The 20,285-nt window shown below is 41.1% G+C and overlaps 1 protein-coding gene across 5 annotated transcripts in view; it reads right to left on the reverse strand.

Moving 5' to 3' along the window:
* The window catches only part of MAGI3 (membrane associated guanylate kinase, WW and PDZ domain containing 3), a 226,513-nt gene that overhangs the window by 3,616 nt on the left and 202,612 nt on the right, over positions 1-20,285 (reverse strand). The window contains exons 16-22 of one of the 5 annotated variants that reach the window (XM_050954268.1): positions 16,753-16,938; positions 12,352-12,454; positions 10,164-10,290; positions 9,387-9,530; positions 5,757-5,895; positions 3,971-4,059; positions 3,411-3,506 (exon numbers count right to left, since the gene is read on the reverse strand). In XM_050954268.1, coding sequence (XP_050810225.1) covers positions 4,010-4,059; positions 5,757-5,895; positions 9,387-9,530; positions 10,164-10,290; positions 12,352-12,454; positions 16,753-16,938 — 749 coding nt within the window. In that variant the 3' untranslated portion in view covers positions 3,411-3,506; positions 3,971-4,009. Of the gene's footprint in view, positions 1-308; positions 3,507-3,970; positions 4,088-5,756; positions 5,896-9,386; positions 9,531-10,163; positions 10,291-12,351; positions 12,455-16,752; positions 16,939-20,285 lie in introns of those variants that run through there. The other 4 variants (XM_050954267.1, XR_007774572.1, XM_050954265.1 and 1 more) reach the window with 4 other exon arrangements.

The raw sequence follows: 20,285 nt of genomic DNA on the forward strand, positions 1-20,285 counted from the left end.
AAGCTATTTTCTGTACAATGAAAAGTAGTAAAAATGTAAAAAGTGACATTTAATACACAAATAAACCCATGGAAGCAAACTCCATCAAACAGCTGGTATTATGTTTTGCAGGACTGTGGTTGAGTATGTTATGTGAAAAGGGAGACTAGGTAACTTTCAGATGATAAATGCAGTTTATCATTGGAAAATATGGATGTTTATGGGTAACTTGGGCAGTATATTTAGCTAAAAGACAGTTTTAATGCAGACCGCATCATTGTAAAATAAGGCTACAGCTAACATTTTACAGTGCAAGAATGAACAGGCTGTGAATGGGAGTTTCTTTTTAATATATCTATATAAAAAATAATGAGCGATTTACAGGTCTCTAGTCAGAACCTCAGAAGTGTGTATATATAAAGGTGCTGTACAATATATAAACATTTACATCCATATGTTAGCATTCCAAGGCCACATTGCTAAGTCATCTTATACAGTAAGTACAGGTACAAGTTCTCTAGAAAAGACTCACAGAGGACACCAAAGCAGGTCACAATGTTAACAATCAGAAAACAACATTTGGATGGATGGGTACTTGCTGACTGTTAACCATTGAAATGGTGCTAATTCATCTCAGTATTAAATTTCTGAATTTGGTACTATTCTCAATGGTTAGAACAAGTGCATACTCCTTACTTAAAGAGGATCCCACAGGTTTATCAACCAAGAATACAGGATTAATATCTACATAGGCTAACTCAAATATTTTCACAGTCAAGCTCTACAATATTGAGGATTTGTACAGTTTATGCTACAGCAAATTGATGGATTCATAAAATGTGAAGCAGCAGAGGGCAGTTCAGATGTGCTTTAAAATCTGTTTATTTTAGAACTGTTCATTTAAGCCTGCTGCTCAGTAGTTGTCTATTTCAAAAGTGTCTAGCTTCAAGTCAGAACTGATTTTTTTTTTTTAAGTTTAGTGAGGCTAATCAACTTAGCTGCTCAGTTATATTTTTAATGAGCAAGTCAGATTAGTTTAACATGAGGGTCCAGAAACTGATCTTGACTTTCCTTACCATTTTTCCTCTCCTTTTGGGAACTGGCCCAGCTCCTTTTACTGTTTTTTATTTTCAGTCATTGAAAACTTAGCACAGGTCAGGAAATCAAATCCATTAAGAATGCTACTGAGTAAATCAATCCATGAAATTTCTGCAGACTGCTATAAAAATATCATCTGTTAACATTCCTCAACATTATTGAAATACATATTAAAGCCCAAACAATAGATATTAAGTCTCATGTACCCTGTATGTCATCTGTTTCTCACTCAACCCAAAAGCAATTACACACATACAAAACACAGGAGACTTCTAATAGTAGGCACAGGTCAGAGGGACTTTTAAAAGAAGCTGTTGGTGGTGGTTGGTTCTGTCTGTGTTTGCAACAGCAGGATTTGCTGTTTCAAATACTACTTTTACATATCAATTTTTAGTTTTACAAGTAAAGATGGGACATTTCCACGTGTTTTTAAAACATACAGTATGTGGTGCTTTGACATACAGTACCAGAGGGAGGTTGAAAGCATAGCACCAAGTCCATTCCTTATTTCTAAAGAACTGACAAGGTAAAATCATGGCTCTGCTGAAGTCAATGGATATTTTTGCCAGTAATTTAACAGGGCCATGATTTCACCACTTAGTCTTCAAAATTGTTTGCAATATGTGTTTTGCAGATAGTTACTATAATTACCTTAAATGAATTAAGCATATTAAACATTTTGTTTTGCTATGCTAATAGAAAGCAAAACTGATCCCATAGATCAGAACAAAATGCAATTCTCTCTTTAAATGTCACATTAGGTATTAGGAACTTTTAAGAAAAGAAGCCAGTGGGGCAGCATCAGTGGCTCATTTGCTGCCCTAGAGTTGATAGAACCAGCACACTCACCTTCTTACTGAAGTTGTGAGAACTCGAATTATTCCCCTATATAAACATGCGACATGCCTTTGAGAAAATAGCTATTTTCAAACAAAATCTTGGCTTTGCTGTGTCTGGGAAAAACGTACAAGGAGGATGAAATTGATTAGCTACAGTAGATAACTTGGCACAAGAAGAAGTAGTGAGTCATGATCACATTGGCAATACAAGCATTAAGAAAGTTTGTTCAGAATCTCACAATACTATCTGAGAAAGCCTTAGCAGTGCAATGTTGAGAGAGCAGCAGGACACTGCCTTCAAAAGGACGAGGGGACAGCAGCTTATGGAAGAGTTGCTTACAAGCAATCTGAAAGGTCCTTCATGCAGCTTAGTTAAGTTTAAGATCAAACGTACTGTCCAGCCTCTAGAGTTAGTTTCTGAAAAATGACAACTTTGTGGAAAAAAGATGCTTTTAATTGACCAGATTAGAAACCTGATTAAAACATGTTCTGAAAATGTTTGTCAAACTGGTTTTTCAGTGACACCTGTTGCTTTTGTGACTTTACTTGCACTTGGTACCTTCCAAGGTCCAGGAGTTATTGGTGCTTTCTTGACTGGAGAGCTGCATTCAGTTTTTGAAATTCCATCATCTTTGGTTTCATCAGTTGGCTCCAAGACTTTTTCTGTGTGGTCTTTGTTCAGAATAACTGGATCTTGTGTTTCAAGCCTACTTTTTTTTTCCTTGGAAAGCTGTGAAACATCAGAAAGACTTGCAGTTTTGAAGTTGCTAGAACTTGGCTCTCCAGCACTGGCTTTCTTTACTTTTTCATCTTCATCTACTTTTCTCCTAGGCTCATTGGCCTTATTTAGTGGAAGAGTCTTTTCATCCACTTTTGGTTTTTTTCTCTCTTGAGACCACTTCTTATTCTTTCCAGCAATGTTCTGCTTTGTGTCTTGCTGTGTTACTCCTGATTTTTCATTTCCATCTTTGAACAGCTCAATAGTCTCAACATCACCACCACCAGCTATTTTATCTTGAGTCTCTAGTAACTTGTCTGATTTGTCCCCACTTTCTTCTTTTTTGGGATGCTTTTGGGGACTGACAGATCTGCCTTGGTTTGCTCTCAAAGTTTCTTTTAAATTGATTTCTGAGTGTGTATTCTCACCTCTCCTGGGATGCTCAGACTGGTCTGAGAGATTGCTGTGTGTGTTTTGTCTCTCACCTTTCCTTGGACTGTGGAGCCCCACTTGCTGCGATTCCCCAGATGTGCCCAATCTTTTTGGACTCTCAGATCTGTCTCTCCTAATGATGTCATCAGTTACTAATTCTAAATTATTTTTTGACAGCTTATACCCTAAACTAGTAGGCTGGTCCCATCTCTTCATATGCTTCTGGGTAGAAGACAGATGCTTCAGCTCAGACTGGTTTTCAGTTAAAGTGCTTTTCTTGTCAGGCACAGTGTTCTTAGCTTCTTCCAGTTTCTCAGATATGTGAACATGTGCTAAAGCTTCTTCCAGTACTGGTAAATCACATACTGAAGAGGGGGGTAATGGTGACTGTTCATCATATATTATATTTGAGGATGATGGATTAAAACTATCTTGATCACCTGGAAGTGAAGAAGCAGAATGGTTCGGCAAAAAAATCATTTAACCAATATTCACACATTTATCTAAATGTAATAAACTTCCAAAATATGATCTAAACACCAGGTTTTTTTAAAGCAAACTTTTACATTATATTACATAATACACACTAAACAAAACAGATTTCCTCACTTTTCTGTGAGCTAAAAATGTAAGTTTACAGCTAACAATTTTTTGGAAAAATACAGCTAAGGATGTTGGCAAGATCTTCGAGGCTGGTAAGGGCTTGTGAGGTTTGCATTAACTGACTGGAGGTTTAGCAGAGCTGTAGGCCTCATGTAGCAGAATCACAAATTAAAAATCTTTTCCCTACACTGTTGCAATTGATGCCAAAAGAAAACTAAAAATAGGGAGAAGGTGAGGTGATTATTTATAGTGTTGTACTTCAAAAGAAAAAAAAAGTGAATCACAAGACATGCAGATTTACCAAGTCTTTAAGGAAAGACCAAGAAAAGCACTGAAAGCCTTAATGTTGCTCAGGTTTCATGTAGGAGCACAAACTGGAAGGAGCCAGACCTGAATGAGGAAGAGAAAAAGCCCAGGACTATATACCAAAAAAAAAAATCACAGAAAGCAAAAGATTTCATTAGATGTGTACGATTCAAATGCAGAATACAAGAGACAACATAGTGATAGTATGGAAGAGCTACCCCCCTCCCCTCTAAATTACTGCACTTAGGCCTGGCAGAGCTCAGGGAGGGAGATGTGGAATATTACTGATGCCTGCGATTGTTATGAAGTGCAGCACACTTCTGTGCCAAATATTTGACTGCATGAAAAAGCAAAACAGATCTCTTAGGTTTGTTATTTTAAGCTTAAATACCTACTGGCAATAGAGAGAGCTTGAGTTCACTTACTGAGTGGCTCTCTCTTAGGCACAGATATGTTTAATATTTTTAGAGAAGACACAAAAGGGTAAAGGTTTACAACCAACTTAGAGTTGAGACTAGTCTAAAAATTCAGCAGTACCTCAGGAGATCTATTTTAAGTTTTCAAAATACTAATTAACCCCAAGCCTTATGAGCATAAGGGCTAACTCAATAGGAGATGCATGTGATCTCAATAGAAGTCAGTTGAGGGGATCTAACCCAAAGGATAAAAACAAGACAATACGTCTTCCTGTAGTTCAAAGATTCTTTGCTCTGGTGCAACTGCGCAGTGTATTTGAGGACCATGGTGTGAAGTTATTTTCCAGCTCATTGGGGAGAAGGGAAAAATATAGGAAGTAACATTTTTGAGCAATTTCATCTCAAGTGGAGGTAGATTCCTGCCTGTATATAACAGAATGCTACGAACTTTCATAGGCTACACTGTGCTTGAAGGTTCAAGTTGTCCGATTTTAATTTGTTTACAAAAGTCATGGGCTTTTACAGCGGGAAAGTGGCTCTGTATCTAACCATTCCAATTTCACTACAGAGCTGTTATGCCAAAAAAGGATCCTTACATGGTTTAAATATTTTCCTGTCAAAAGCCTGACAGCAGCAGCAAGGGTTAAAAGGATATAATTGGCATGGGGAGGAATACATTCTCTTGCTTTCAAAGTGCTCTGCTTTGAAAGACTGACAGCCACAAATAGTTTTTGATTTTGGAGCATGCCCTGCAGTTGAACTCAGTTGAAGCTTTTGCAGGCATTTCTGCCTAAGCAATTTGCTTATGGATTTATGCTTTGCTGCCTTATATGCAAAAAACAAATGTCACAATTAAAGTTTTCTATTCCAAGAGCAAAACCTTCACTCTTTCAGAAGTTGTTTTTGAAAAATTTAACGTTTTATCGTTTTAAGTTATAAGAGAAACTGAAGCACCACAAAAATAATCTTGACAGAAGCCCTATACCATACAAAATTTTATTCAAGTGTAAAAACAAATTGTGTCTTTATTAATAACATGTAGAGGAGCACAGAAATCAAGTTGAAGATGGATGGGATCATCAGAACAAAACACGGCCAAAAGAATACTTGCAATAACATTACATTTTGTGTTGTCTTTCCAGTAAAACAACTATTATGTGGCAACAGATTTTTTTTTCTGGTAACATTATTTGTGCTTGTATGAAAACAGGCAGTTTGAAAGTCCACAGAAATGGAAGGATATTGCTAAGTAGCTTTAGTGTATGCACAACAGCCTCCAACCTCTTTAGACACGTTTGTCACACATTTCTTTTTACCACCTTCCCCCAGTCCCCTCCTGACAAACTGGCACAACCTGTAACTTACCATGATCTGGTATCAAGCCAGTCCCTGGTCTCAGAAGAAGAACAACTTTATTTCCTCCTGCTTGAATCAGCTCAATGGCTCGTGTATGAGTGATACCTTGGGTAGGTTCGCCATTGATTTCAACAATCTGGTCACCAACCTGAAAAGACAATACTAGCCCGGTTAAACGTCATCAAGCACTGCTACTGTAACTGGATTCTTATTCAATACAGGAAAAGCCATAGCTCAAGAAAGCTTTCCTTTTCCCTAGTCCCTTCCATTATCTGAAACCCACTCTGCTCTAGCACTACTCTCCTACAGCCACTAACATATAAAATTAATATAATTCAACCATCTGGCTGGTCAATGAATTTTTCATGCAGATATTCTGCCAAGCTGGCTTCACTAAAGGACTCGGGTTACTTGAAATGAATTTTCCATTTGATAAATGTTTAATACATCCATGTTCTTGAGTACATCTTCGTAAAAGTAATTTGTTGATGCTCTGTTATAAAGACATGCACCATGAAGATACTTAATCAAGTTGTGTAGATGCTTACATAGATTGTTATAAGGCATGTGGTAATTACTCTAAAATTAATAAACCGCCAAACACCCTTATATTAATACAGCCGAGAGGGTTGCCCATAGGTTTCCCATAAAGGAAAGGCTTTATTATTCTGAGTGAGAGTTCACTGTATGGCAATACCAGCTCATTCCTGACTAGTGAGATACCAGTTTTAAGGACTCTGATGCAAATTAACAAACCTATCAGATAATGGATGTCAGAATATCAGAAAACATTTGGATTCTAACCCATGAAAGAGCATGAGATCCATCTCACAATTAAACTGATTTTCCATTAGGTGTCACTATTGCATAAAAGTTGCAGTTTAAAGAGCATGTATCTTAGATCAGTTACATAAAATGCTATTGAAGAAGGTAACAGTCCCACATAGAACCCTATGATCACAGAGAGCTAATACAATAATAAATGAACCAGGAGAAGGACACAAAACCATTCGGGAAAACACAGGGGTAAAGGTGCTGTTTTACCATCTAATGTTCAAACCAGCTACAAACTGGGTTATTCGAGCTCCTTTGTGTCAGTATCTGAAAAGCTCCCTCCGAAAGTATTATTTAAATTGGGGCTGGGAAAGGCCTAGGGCCATGTCTGTGGTTGAACTGGGAAAGACTGGACAGCAGAGAATTGTGAACAAGCTTATCTAGGCATGGAGACATTCTGCCCTGCCCAGGGAGAATCTAGAGGCAGCTCCTTTTTCCAGAGTCTACAACCTGCTCCCACAGTTTTCATTGATGTCACGGTTTATGTTTTGTTATGAGCATTAATTCTATTCATCCCGCTGACCTCTGCAACAGAAGCTATGAGAAGTGGCCCTTGCAAGAGAGAGTCAAGTGCCATAAAGGAGATGGTTGCAAATATTTTCCAATGCATGGAGTATAATAACGACACCGTTTAGGCCTTGCTGGCCCTCAGGACTCAAGATTCCCAGTGGGGTATGGCTTCAATGGCAGTAGCAACAGGGGAGGCATTGGTACAGACAGGACTCAGCCTATACTAGTGCTTCCATTGCTACCACCACTGGTGGACCTGCACCATGAGGATAGATAGGTTCCAATTTTATCAGTGTATAGGCATGATCAGCCCAGTGGACATGGAAAGCAAATTCACCAGCTTTTTCCCTTTCAAGGGCTGGAGGGGAGCACATACCCACTGCCAGAGCACAGGAAATGAGCCTGTCCCATTATGAACTCGTTTTTCAGGGTGCTGTAGTTCCAGTGTGAAACTGTTACTGCTTCAAGCATGGAAACAACAACATTTTAAACAAAGCTGAATATGCCTCTCCCATACAGTGCAGGCACCCAGCTAATTCACTGATGTCCTCTGGGAAACAGCTTAGCCAAGACTGGACCCTCTATGTCAGTCAATCAGCATGGAGCTCTGAAATGGAACAATACCTGCCTCTAGCAGGGGCAGGAAGCAGATTAACAGTGGGCTGCTCCATACAGATTGTTACAGTGGAAGGAGCCCTGCTAAAACCAGTAACCGTGAACAAAATGCATCCCCTAGTTTAGCTGACCAGAAGGTGATCAGCTCCTGCAGGGAGACAGGAAAGAGCTAGGTGTGACCAGCCAGGTAAAGTGCTTGAGAAGAGGAACAGGGAGGACACCACAGTTTTGTTTTCCTATCTCTGTCTGTTGGGAGCAGGAAGAGATCTTATTACATAATATCTGGCCAGGCCTACCAGATATTTGGAGAAATGCAAATATCACAAGAAGTATAAATGAAAGAAAGATGAGCTCCAGTGTGAGGATGAATATTTGACATTTATTTTATTATGAATACCCCACAGACAAATTTAGCCTACAGCCCACCCATTCTTTAGCACAGAAGATCCATCGGAAAAAGCAGATAAGCGTGCTGATGTCATTTTTGAGAACAGAGCCTAAAGAGTTATATTATGTGTCCCTAATAGATAGGGAATTTATACAGCAAGAGTTCAGGGAATTGTATACATTCGATTCTGTTTATTGCTGTCAAATTTCTCCAGTGAAATCCAAGATTTGCAGCTGGGAAGTCTTCTGTTGCTGGTGACTTGAATGCCAAGGTCTGGAGCTTAGCATAACTGCACTTGAAAGAGTAATACAAGAGAAAACAGAACCAGCGCTATAAGACTCATGCAATCTCCCAAGCATAAGAAAAACTAATGACTCTACATGTTAAGAATTAGCATAATAAAAGTCAAAACTTTGAATTTTGCATCCAATTAAGCCTGATATCAGCTCTCAAAAGTAGCTGATTACTACTTTCACTTTGCAGATGTCAAAACTGACAGAGAAAGAGGTGAAGTGACTTGTGTAAGGGCCAGACCACATGTCACTGGCAGGAATGGAATCAGAACTAAGAGTCTCTGATTCTCAGTTCCATGCTCCAGCCAGTAAAAAGTCATTTTATGGACAGTAATTACAGAACTGTATTTGGTCTCCAACTGTTGTGATGTTGCCTTCGCCCTTTGCATATATTTGGTTTGTTTAGGAGACCATATTTAAACAGTGGGATTCTTAGATATGACACACAAGAATTAACATTAGGATATGTTGGTAGGGAAGGCACTTGGTTTGGAAACATTTAAAAATTTTATGCTGAACAATGAAAGCTCAGCATAAACACAAAGGTTGGGTGCTCTCACAACCCCCCATTTACCTGGACTCTGGAAACCTTCCAATAGACTTGTATTTCATTGTGCTATTTCCAGTCTGGGCTTCTAAAAACCACTCATTCTGGCAAACTACTGTCTATAGAGAAGAATTCATTGTGGGAAACATCTATTACTATGTCTTTAGAGTAGATGGCGTCCAGCTTTCTTGGAGAGTGGCAGTGGTGCAGAGAGCAGTGTTCTTTGCCCCTAACATTCTGCTGGGAATTTTATTTCCTGAAACATTACAACTATTGACACAGTTTGCTACCTCTCTGCAATTACAACACTTAGACCAGCAGCAGTGTAAATAACTGTTGTGTGTGTACAGGGAGACGCTAACCACTTACAGGGAAGCAAATTCTTTGACTGGGTAATTAACATCTTGAGGAGCCCAACCTATCTGAATTCATCAGTGATCTCTGACACTCACGTGAATTCTTCCATCCTTGATAGCAGGCCCATCCTCAGCAAGTCGAAGGATGAATAAGCCCATGTTATACTCCTTTCCTCCGCGAAGACTGAATCCAAAACCCCGAGGGCCTCGTTCCAGTTCTACTGGAGAACAGCCAAGACTCTGCATAAGAAACAAGATAAACAAGATGAAGAATTGTGGACTGAGGAATTTTAACGTTTGTTAGTTTCCCCTACATTTTCAGGAAGGGTATTCTATAAAACCAGAGAAATCCCTTCAGTTTCACACACTAGGCAGGTTTTAATACACAGCTATGAAGGGATGTGGTTTCAATTAAGTGCAACATGCAATTGAATTTGACTAGTCACAAACTCACATCATATGATTTGGTATCAGGCAGAGTTATACCCAGCCAAAATCTGCAGAGCAGTTTAATTCTAAGATTTCTAAATATGTATGAATTGTTTTGCCATATAGAATGTTCCCAAGATGTTACAGTAGTTCCGTTTCAAAGGTTTGTTGTTTCTTTTATAATTATAATGATCAGCAATATTAAACTAGACTAAGTTTATAACAACATTAAAATATTAAGTATTAGCAAAACATCCTCCCTACTGTTTGACACGTGCCTAGTCAGCACATTCATAACAAAGAATATCTTCTCAACACCATATCTCCTAAGGGAAAGGTTATCCTAGACTATTAGCATACATATGTCAGTGGTAGTTGAGCTTTAGGGCCTCAGTACCACCAGATTCTTGCAGAGTCTTTTGGCTACTCAGGATAGGTGTCTACCTGAGAAGGACGGCTGCCTACAATGGAAAGAACGCTGCCATCGGGCTGCGGCAAGTGCTTGTGCTCAGGCCAGGGAAGCCTGTAACTGTTGGAAAGTTCTCTTCCAGCTTCATCTTCCGTGACTCCCCTGCAAATTGATAGAAGGAAAGGTTAAGTTACTCAGGTCACATTTACATGGAAACTGAATGAATCTGCAGCAACAACTTGCTAATAGTTACTAGTGGATGGACCAGTAAGAAACATGTCAGTTGTACAAAAATATAGTTTTCTTATGCAAAGCTTAGACAATTAAAAGGGAATATTTAATAGTTGTTTCTTCATCATCTGTAATTTATAACCTTAACCTACTGCAGCACATCAACAGCAGACCATCAGTTATCAGTCTGTTGGTTGGCACAAGGAGTTGCATCAGCTATTTCATTCCTGGGTTAGGGACATCTGACACTAGGATCTTCTGTGAACCCAAGGATTATAAAGAGTACAAAAAATAGCAGTTCAGTCTTACTCTCTGTTCTCATTTGCAGGGAACCCTTCTCTCTTCCCATACTTCCCTCACAGGTGAGACAGTTTCGACAGTATATAATGCTTAGTTTATCCTGAGCATGAAGTGTCCCCAATTCGTACACAGAACATGATCAGGTGCTTCTGAGCAATGTAACAAACATGCAAAATCCAGGAAATGAATCACTGTTGAGGATTTAATCCCAGACTCTTTGCCATCACAATGATTAAAAAAAATCAGTGTGCACCATCCAGAAAAAGGCCACATAACTGCTATGAATGGATTTAAACTGTGCAGTGACAGCATCTAATTTTTAAATGTTCATTTTAATGAAAGCAGATAAGAAAAGATCATCCAAACAGCTACCTGCAATAGTGCCCAGGGTAGGTAGGGTACTACTGAATTACTGATGTAATAAAAGTAATGCTAATATGGGAAAAATAGGTGAAAAACCCAGCATGTCCATCTATTCATTGTGGTACATAATTGATACATTGGCTGTGAAACAGAGTATCCCTGTAAATACTTTCCCCATTGACAGCATCTCCCAGGATCTCAAACCATTTATTGATTGGGGTTTTACTGGGTGATTTCCACTCATATGTAATCACCCCTTGGTCTGAGAAAAGTGCTGAAGGGATGGAGTATCATCTCTGATCAGAGCTGGTCTTAGATATCTGCCTCCTGATTTACTGGGTCCCTGAACAGCCAAGCCATACAAGAATGACACTTTCAGTTTCTCCTAGACAGAGTCATAGACTTTAAGGTCAGAAGGGACATTATGATCGTCTAGTCTGACCTCCTGCACAACGTAGGCCACAGAATCTCACCCACCCACTCCTGTAACAAACCCCTAAACTATGACTGAGCTATTGAAGTCCTCAAATCATGGTTTAAAGACTTCAAGGTGCAGAGAATCCTCCAGCAAGTGACTCGTGTCCCACGCCTCAGAGGAAGGTGAAAAACCCCCAGGGTCTCTGCCCTGGAGGAAAATTCCTTCCTAACCCCAAATATGGCCATCAGCTAAACCCTGAGCAGGTGGGCAAGACTCACCAGACACACACCCAGGAGAAAATTCTCTGTAGTAACTCAGATCCCACCCCATCTAACATCCCATCACAGGCCATTGGGCATATTTACTGCTAATAGTCAAAGATCAATTAATTGCCAAAATTAGGCTATCCCATCATACCATCCCCTCCATAAACTTATCCAGCTTAGTCCTCAACCCCTTCAGTAGACACCCTCTTCCGTAGCAGAACAGGAATAGTCATCAGCTATGAGTGTGCAAAATCTGTGTATTAATTACAATTCCCCACAACATATGCCAAAGACGGTGCACAGCACGAACACTAACAGTTACATGAGATTATAAGGGCCAGGCTGATACGGGAATTACTGAGGCAACAATTCCTCACAATTTAAAGTCCTTGTTAGGTACCCAGAACGATGGAGCATTTATGCCTTTTTTAGATACAGTCAAGGGCAATGCCCGGATGATGCTCCCAAGCACTGAGATGAGGGTTTGCTGCAGGATATGGGGAACATGACCCACAGTTGGCTGCTCTTCCTTCCCCTCATTTCTGCACACGGATTCAGCCCCAGCCTAAGTCATCCCTAGTTTCACACCAGCCAGGCTCATTCTTTGTTCATTTTTGGTTCCCATCTGTCTGAAAAGCATCATACCTGTCTGCTGTTGCAGAGTTGGCTTGTGTTGTTCCCATAGGTCTGTGCTGTGGGGCTGGACTTTGTCTGGCAGAGTTGGTTCCTGAAGGGGGGCCACGGTGCTCTAATAAAGTCAAACAAAACAGAACAGACAGACCTCTAAAAACACACCATGTGGCGTGAGGGGAGTAAACAGCACGAGAGAGAGAGAATTGCTGTTCTGAACATTTCTGACTCTTCTAGGTAAACAGCAGCTCTTGCGGTCAGCTACCTAGAGTGAGAATGCAGGGCTTTTAATTTAAAATTTCAGGAGGAACAGAATATCCATTTTCCTTAGGATAAGCTACTGGGCAGGTCTGAGCCACACAGCCAAGCACACACAATACTTCTGTGCTGGATGACAGTAACATGCCAGGTTGATGCTGCGCTGAAGAGGAGAAGTGGAGATTTCTAGATTCAGTTCCATAAATCAGGGTATTGGGTGAAGTTCATCCTCCCAATGGAGAAACTTTTTGCTAAACTAAACTACTTTATTCTAGGAATGACAGCACAGATTAAGTTTGAGTCACCAACATACAGACACTTATATTGTGTGTAACCTGGTAAAGGCAGGAGCAGTGTCAGAACTAAACAGATCCACAGTATTTGATGGTGATTTAACAAATAATCAGAAAGATCAGCATGATGCCTGCCCCACCCCTACTCCAGCTCCATTGTGAACAGGGTTTGAGCCCAACCCAGCCAGGCCCCTGGAGGCGCTACTGACAGTCACATCTGCTAATCCATGGTGGAGAAGATCATCATAGGAAAACTCTCACGGAAAGGATAGAAACGGTTCCTGAAGCTGTATTAAAGGGACTAGTCTATTCAATATTTTAATCAGAACTGAAATATCAGAACGTTCTCCCTGCCCCCAAGTATCAGAGGGGTAGCCGTGTTAGTCTGGATCTGTAAAAGCAGCAGAGTCCTGTGGCACCTTATAGACTAACAGACGTTTTGGAGCATGAGCTTTCGTGCATCTGAGGAAGTGGGTATTCACTCACGAAAGCTCATGCTCCAAAATGTCTGTTAGTCTATAAAGGTGCCACAGGTCCCTCCCCCCAAAGAGCCTTAACATGCAATTTACCTATAATGGTATTTTAACAAAATCCCTCTTAATAGCCTTCACAAAGCGAACCTCTCCCCAACACAGAAAACACATTTACTGTACGTGTCTGATCAAATGACTTACAAAAAACACTCACCATGTTTTGAAATACAAAGTGACTGCTACTCAAACAACAGAGTAAACCATATTCCACCAAAATGCACTCAGAAACCCCTAAAGGGCAAGTTTTAATCTGGAATGAACATTCATAGTTCAGTTGCAAACTCTAAAAATAAGTTCTTATAATGGAAAGTCTCACAGACATTCCAGCCCAGTGTTGCTAGGTGTGTTAGGTAAATGCATTTCTGGGTAATAATTGAAAAACACAAGTAATTATGCACCTTGAGGTAAAGGAAAGCATATTACTGCTTCTCAGTACAGATTATTACATTAGACTGCAGCATTTCTCAGCTATACCAGACGCTGCAGAGTTGCTAGGACATGCCTTGAACAGGTTTCCCCCCGCACCCCCCAGAGACAAAAGTCAACATTTATTCCTGGCGCACATTCAAAGTTTTAGTTAATAAGCACAGGTAAGAAAAAGGCCATCTGTCTGCATGAATTCTCGGCTCCTCCACTCACCCTGCTCTCAGGGCCGACGCTACCGTTTAGGCAGTCTAGGCAATCGCCTAGGGCGCCAGGATTATTGAGGGGCGGCATTTTGCCAGGGGCGCGGCAGGCGGCTCCGGCTGACCTGCCGCAGGCATGCCTGCGGAGGGTCCGTTGGTCCACGGCTCCAGTGGAGCTGCCGCAGTCATGCCTGCGGACGGTCGGCTGCTCCCGCGGCTCCGGTCGACCTCCCACAGGAATGCCTGCGGCAGCTCCACCAGAGCCACGGACCAACGGACCCTCCGCAGGAATGCCTGTGGCGGGATCAGCGCGGGGGACGGTGAAATGGCCTAGGGCGCGAGAAACCCTGGCGCCGGTCCTGCCTGCTGTCCCATGTTTTTGGTTAGTACACGACCGAGGCTGTTGTAGAATGTCTTCTGGAGCATGGAGCAGAATTCACTTATTCTAGAATGAGAGAGACTATTGGGACAAAGGATGAAAAGAAAAGAGCACACATTTCTGAAAGCTGGAGGGGAGTAGTGGAGGGATCAGAGTTGCATTGTAGCATTTTCACTGCCAATCTAAGAGGTCAGCACAGAAGATGCACTGGGAAACAGCAAAGTCAGTCAGAGCTCAAGCACTATGGTTCTGAATACCTTCTGGCTAAATGGGTATTTCTCTCTCCCCTCAGTGTTGTCCACAATGCAACTAACTACTGGCAGCAGTAGCCAGATGGCCAACCCTATAAAGCCCAACCTGCTTCCCAGAGTGTGTAACTGATTGAGAGGTCTGCATGATCTAATGTCTGCACTGGCTTTCCCCAGGGTCTGACTGCTCTAAGGAGGATAGTGCCTGCCTAGTATTTTGTGAGCTGGAACTTGGTGCTCACTGCAGCTGTGCTATTAGCTGAACTACATTCCCCAAGCTTAAACCAGTGATTATTTTAGAAGCAGTAATTTACTCTTGTTTATGAGCAACATGGATTTCTGTATTTCCTCCAAACATTTATAGAAATCTCCAAGCAACATTGGTCACTTTGGGCTAATTTTATAATCTATTACTGACATTTTTTTCCAACACTGATTCTCGCTCAGGTCCATGTTTTATCTCTGAATTTTATCTGCAAATTCCATATGATTTAGGAATGGTGAAAAGCTAAGATCAGTGTTTCTACAGGGTGTGAGAAAAGGGGTGTTAGATTCAGATATTAATGGCAGAGGCAATTTATCTCAAAGACAAGGTTGATTAAAAACTAGATAGAAATGGACTTCAGCGCAACCGCAACTTCAACTGCATTAAAGGCAGGGTGATTGCTGTGAGCTGCATCCCTTTGGCCTGAAACGGATGAGATTTGATAAAAATGAAAAGCTTCATTGAAATATAATGGATTTTATAAATAAAAAGAGCCTCCATGTTTCAAGCATTAATGAGCAGGTAAATTAAGTCTTTGATATGAAAGGCCAAGATACCATGTTAAATATTTGCAATGAATGTGAAATGAGAGGGGATCATTTGTTGGCTTTATCCACATGCTGGTTTTACGTATTTATTCTTTAAGAGTGGAGAAACCCATCTTACTGGCAAAATAATTATAGCAACTTTAATTAAAATCTACAAGCAGCAATCCAGAAAAATGCAATGGTAAGCAGTGCTGGAAAAAAGCTCTCTCTTCAAGTGATTGGATTTCACATATTTATAGCAATTGTTTGTGTAGGGAACAATATATTGACAGTAGTGTGACATGGGAGCTTTCATTAGAAAATCCCATCTCTGAAGGTGGGACTTTGGCATCACAAATATTCACTTTGCTGCCTAGAGGATTTCACGATTTTGTGCACTGAATTTACTAGCAACCTGAGAGGCTTTGCAGAACAGCGATCAGGATGCAAGTTTTTTCCAAATGTATCTTTAGAAGAACATTGTGTCCCGGAAATGCAGCATCAGGCAAATCTGTGCATTTTCACAGAGTGAGAGGAACACACTGACAATGTCCAGCAGGGCAGGATATCTAAGAACTGGATATTTCGCAGGCTTGACTTCTGTTCAGCAATAGGGCTCCTGAGGCACAGCTGCCCCAGCTATGGGCAATGCCTCTTTAGGCTTGCACAGGCAGTATCACCATAGGAACTTACCTTTTAGTTCTGGGACAGGGGCTCTCCTGATGTGAATTCCTGCTGAAGAACTCTAGGATGCCAAGTAAGGTAAAAACAAACGTTCTACCCACTTTTCACTAGCATCCCAGAGTGCAGTAATTTCTTCCCTCTTCTAAAACTTGAAGGATCAGATCTTTTTCACACAAAAGTGCTAGAGCTGGATGGGGAATATTTCCTGTCAGGAACAGTCTCTCTCTGATTTCTGTGGAGGTATCTCCATATCACAGCACTGATTCTCATAATGCCTGAATGTTGTCTTTTCAATAAAACGCTCTCTGCATCTGTCTCCCCTACCTCACTCCTCTGCACTTATACCCAACTTCCATCAAGCAAATGAAATGAACTTCACAGTCCGTCACTCGCTAGATAGATTATTTTCCTAAAACCTCTGATGTCTTCATAATACCTCCTTTTCAGCTTGTTAATTTAAGAAAATATAAAACCAGACTCTGGGGCTTCGCAGCTATTTTATTACAGAAATACTTGGTGATCATGTGGCAGCACGCCCCACCCTGCAGGCTGTGCCACCATTAGTGTCCGCACTGGGGAGAAATAAGCAGGCATTTTCCTTACCTTCCTCAGCAATGACAGTCAGGGTGACCACGTGACCTGCATCTTTAATCAGCTGCACTATACTGTCATGGGACAGCTCTACGATTGACTGCCCGTTCACGGCTGAGATACGGTCTCCCACTTTCAGCTTCCCACACTGATCGGCTGGGCTTCCTTCAATTACACGCCCGATCTTGTGGGGAATCACTAGGGAACCAAGAAGAGGCACGTCAGCTTTTTCAGCATACATTTTACTTGTTAATAGGCAGCTGATGTTACTGTTCATTTGTATGAAGCACTACAAACGTAAACAATTGCTGTTAACTGTCTCAAATAAATCAGAGTGGCTCTACCATGGAGTGCTTCTAACTTGAAAGGAACTAGCTATTTATTGTCATTGTGACCTACATATTTGAATCTGGCTAACAACAGGCAGTAGGTGGAGTTGGTATAGAGAATTCCACACACCGTGCAATACTGGCTGTCTGAGTACTAAGAAGTGGATCTTACGGTGGTGGTTCATTTTGTTTGCAGCCAAGGTTCATTAGCCTTAAATCAGAGCAAGTTAAAATCAAGAGCCTTAGCAAAAAAGGGCATCATATAATTTCACAAAGAGTTTTCTCTCCATTGCGTACATGGAAGGAGGCACTATCAGAACTAATGACAATAAATCAGCCTTGTTACATTGATTTGCAAGACAAGCAGGAATGCATGTAAGCAGAGAAATGTTCAGAGGAATGGGGAAAAAAGGACTTCCTCTGATCTGTCTGTGTGGCTAAACCTGTAACTAGATAAAATGGAGACATATGTAAAGCATCATTGGTTCCACTTCCAAAGCTGTTACTTAGTGCACCAATCTGGCAGATTTACAAGAAACACAACATTACTTATGCATACCCTTCCTTAAAAGAATCTTAAAGTTTGCCATTATGAAGTGCAGGTTATCAAAATACATTTCCTACCATGTCTCCTTCAGTTTCTAGCAGGTGTGACATTATAGGCCAAGTGGCTCCTGATAACCTCCTCAAGGTGGCACAACTGCCAGCAGCAACTTGCACCACTGCCTGGCTGGCAGTAGGCAACCAACAGTTAATGAGGCCCACTGCTGTGGTTTGTACAGGGCAGTTTTTATACTAAAACAGATTAGGTCATAAGGGGTCATGTACTGTTAAAATTTGAGTTCTAACAAGTTTTTCCATCTAAAACAAATTTTACTTGTGCCAATGAATTAAACAAAATAAATATATCAGCTCTGTGGATTATTTGGGCTACATCAGATGTGCTGAGCAGGATGTCAATCTATAAACTGGATATTTGGGCGTTACTGGAATGTGTTTTTTAGATTCTCCACAATGTGCAAGGTGCTATGTGAACAGGAGAGAAGGTATGGTCCCTTATCTAAAAGATACACACAGACATAAGGGAAGGAAGGGGGTTAACAACATAAGGTATTTGGCAACTGACCAAGTGTTTTAATATCAATGTTAAAAAAAATTAGATAGAGGATTCCCCAAATACTCATGAAAGAGCCACACTCAGCCAGTTAGTGTCTTGCAAACAAACATTGCCATGAAAGGGAGTATTTTAGAGGGATGTGAATGAGGAGAAAGCAGTGGCCCTACAGAGCATCTCAAGAAAGGTAGTCCATCCATAAATACATTATAATGTATTATATATAATAAAATTAATATGGCTAATATAATGTTACAGCAAATAAAAAGTGGAAGTTAAATTGTGAAAGAAGTATGCATTCCCATGGACTGTGTATACAGTGTGGAATACCCCCCAGTTCTTATATAATGCCTTTGATTAGTAGATCAACAGGAGCTAGGCATCAAGAAGGCATGGATTAATAGGTTGCTGAAGCTGGTATCACCACAGAGTGGGGAAGAGGGTCACCATGAAAACAGAAAAGAGAAGTTGAGAAGGAAAGGGCAAAACTTTACAGAATCCTAAGGGTGACTATGGGAACCCTACCAGCCCACTGGTACCAAGGAGCATTTGTACTGTTCAGACGCTGCTGGAGTCTTGGCCTGACTGATCCTCCTCTTGACCACAGTCATTCCTAACAAGACTGATCCCAATGTGCCTCTTTCAGGAATGACACATGGGACCAGGCAGTGCCATGGTGTGGAGTTCCAGTCTGGGATACATGGGGACAGGTGTGTTCCTTTTCCAATTTCCAGGTATCTCTCTGCTGTAGTAGGGAGTGTGCAAAGTCCAAGGTTTACAAACAGCTTTACACTGCACACTCTTGAGAAACTTCCATCTCCATGGTCATTTTCCCTTCATTACAGCTTGCCAGATAGTCTTATACATGAACAAGCCAACTATGACAGATCCACTGGAACCACAAAAAAACCCACGCAGCATGCAAATCCAGCAGAGTGAAGGAAAAACATTAACCAGGCAAAGCCACTAAGAGCCTTCCCCTGGCACATGAGAGCTATTATTATGCCTAAATGAAAACCTTTAAAGGAAGCAGATCACATCTGCATGGAATGAATAAAATCTTATGCATCAGGATTCTCTGAGGCAATTTGTTCTGCCATATGGAAGGGGCTGGTTTCTTGCTTGCTTGCTTAAAAGTACTGAAGCATCCTTTGGAGGGAGGAATAGATACAAAGAGCCAGCTTGATGCAGCAATGGCAAATCTAGGCACACAGATTGTTTTTTGACCCTGTGACATGTATAGTACAAATACCCAGCAATACCTAAGTACACTAGGGAAGAAAAATAAAACCTTCAGACAACATATTCACTTTAGAACGCGGCTCATGACAGTGGTGCTGGGTGTAGCCAGACAGAATGCAAAAGTGAGCCAGAGAAGTAAAGGTTCTGGACAAAGATTTTTCCTGCTTCCGCATTTCTGGGCTTCAAGATGGATCTGCACCCATAACCCCCCGGTGTTTTCCATAAAGTAAGTTTTAACCAGCCCTAGAGCTCTGCTTATCCAGGCTGCTCACCTCACTGCCACTCTCCTTAATAACACTCCTTTAGAGGCCAAAGCGATGGGACTGGGAAAGAGAAGGGGAAGCAGAAAGTAAGGGAGAGGGAGAGTATTTTTAAGGGCCTCATTCACATTAGTCACTTTCCCAGGATCGGGCCAAACAATGGGTTGAGTATAGGAGGGGGCAGAACTAAGAAGCTTCCAACAGGCAGAGGAAAGTTCCCCTGGTAGCAAAATATGATCATCCTTTTCTCAGAAATACAATACTTTTCTTCAGGCATCTCTTTGGCAGAAATCAGCCAGTATCTCTACTCCCTAGCAGCTCGCACAGACTCTACCAACTAGCAAGATCTGGACTGATGCTAATGGAAAACTGTAGGTTGGTGGTTGATGATCTGTAAGTCAATACAGCAAATTGCACTCAACAACTCACGTGAGGCCAATGCACCAGTAGGAAGCCTATAGAAATTTCAGCTCATTGTGCTGCCTGAGCTACAATACACTGGTGCCAGAGGAACTTCACGTTAAATCAAAGCCCATCTGTCAGGCCTGGTGTACACTACGCGTTTAAACCGAATTTAGCAGCGTTAAACCAATTTAACCT

The sequence above is a fragment of the Gopherus flavomarginatus genome, chromosome 5, assembly GCF_025201925.1.
Source record: "Gopherus flavomarginatus isolate rGopFla2 chromosome 5, rGopFla2.mat.asm, whole genome shotgun sequence".
NCBI classification, from domain to species: Eukaryota; Metazoa; Chordata; order Testudines; family Testudinidae; genus Gopherus; species Gopherus flavomarginatus.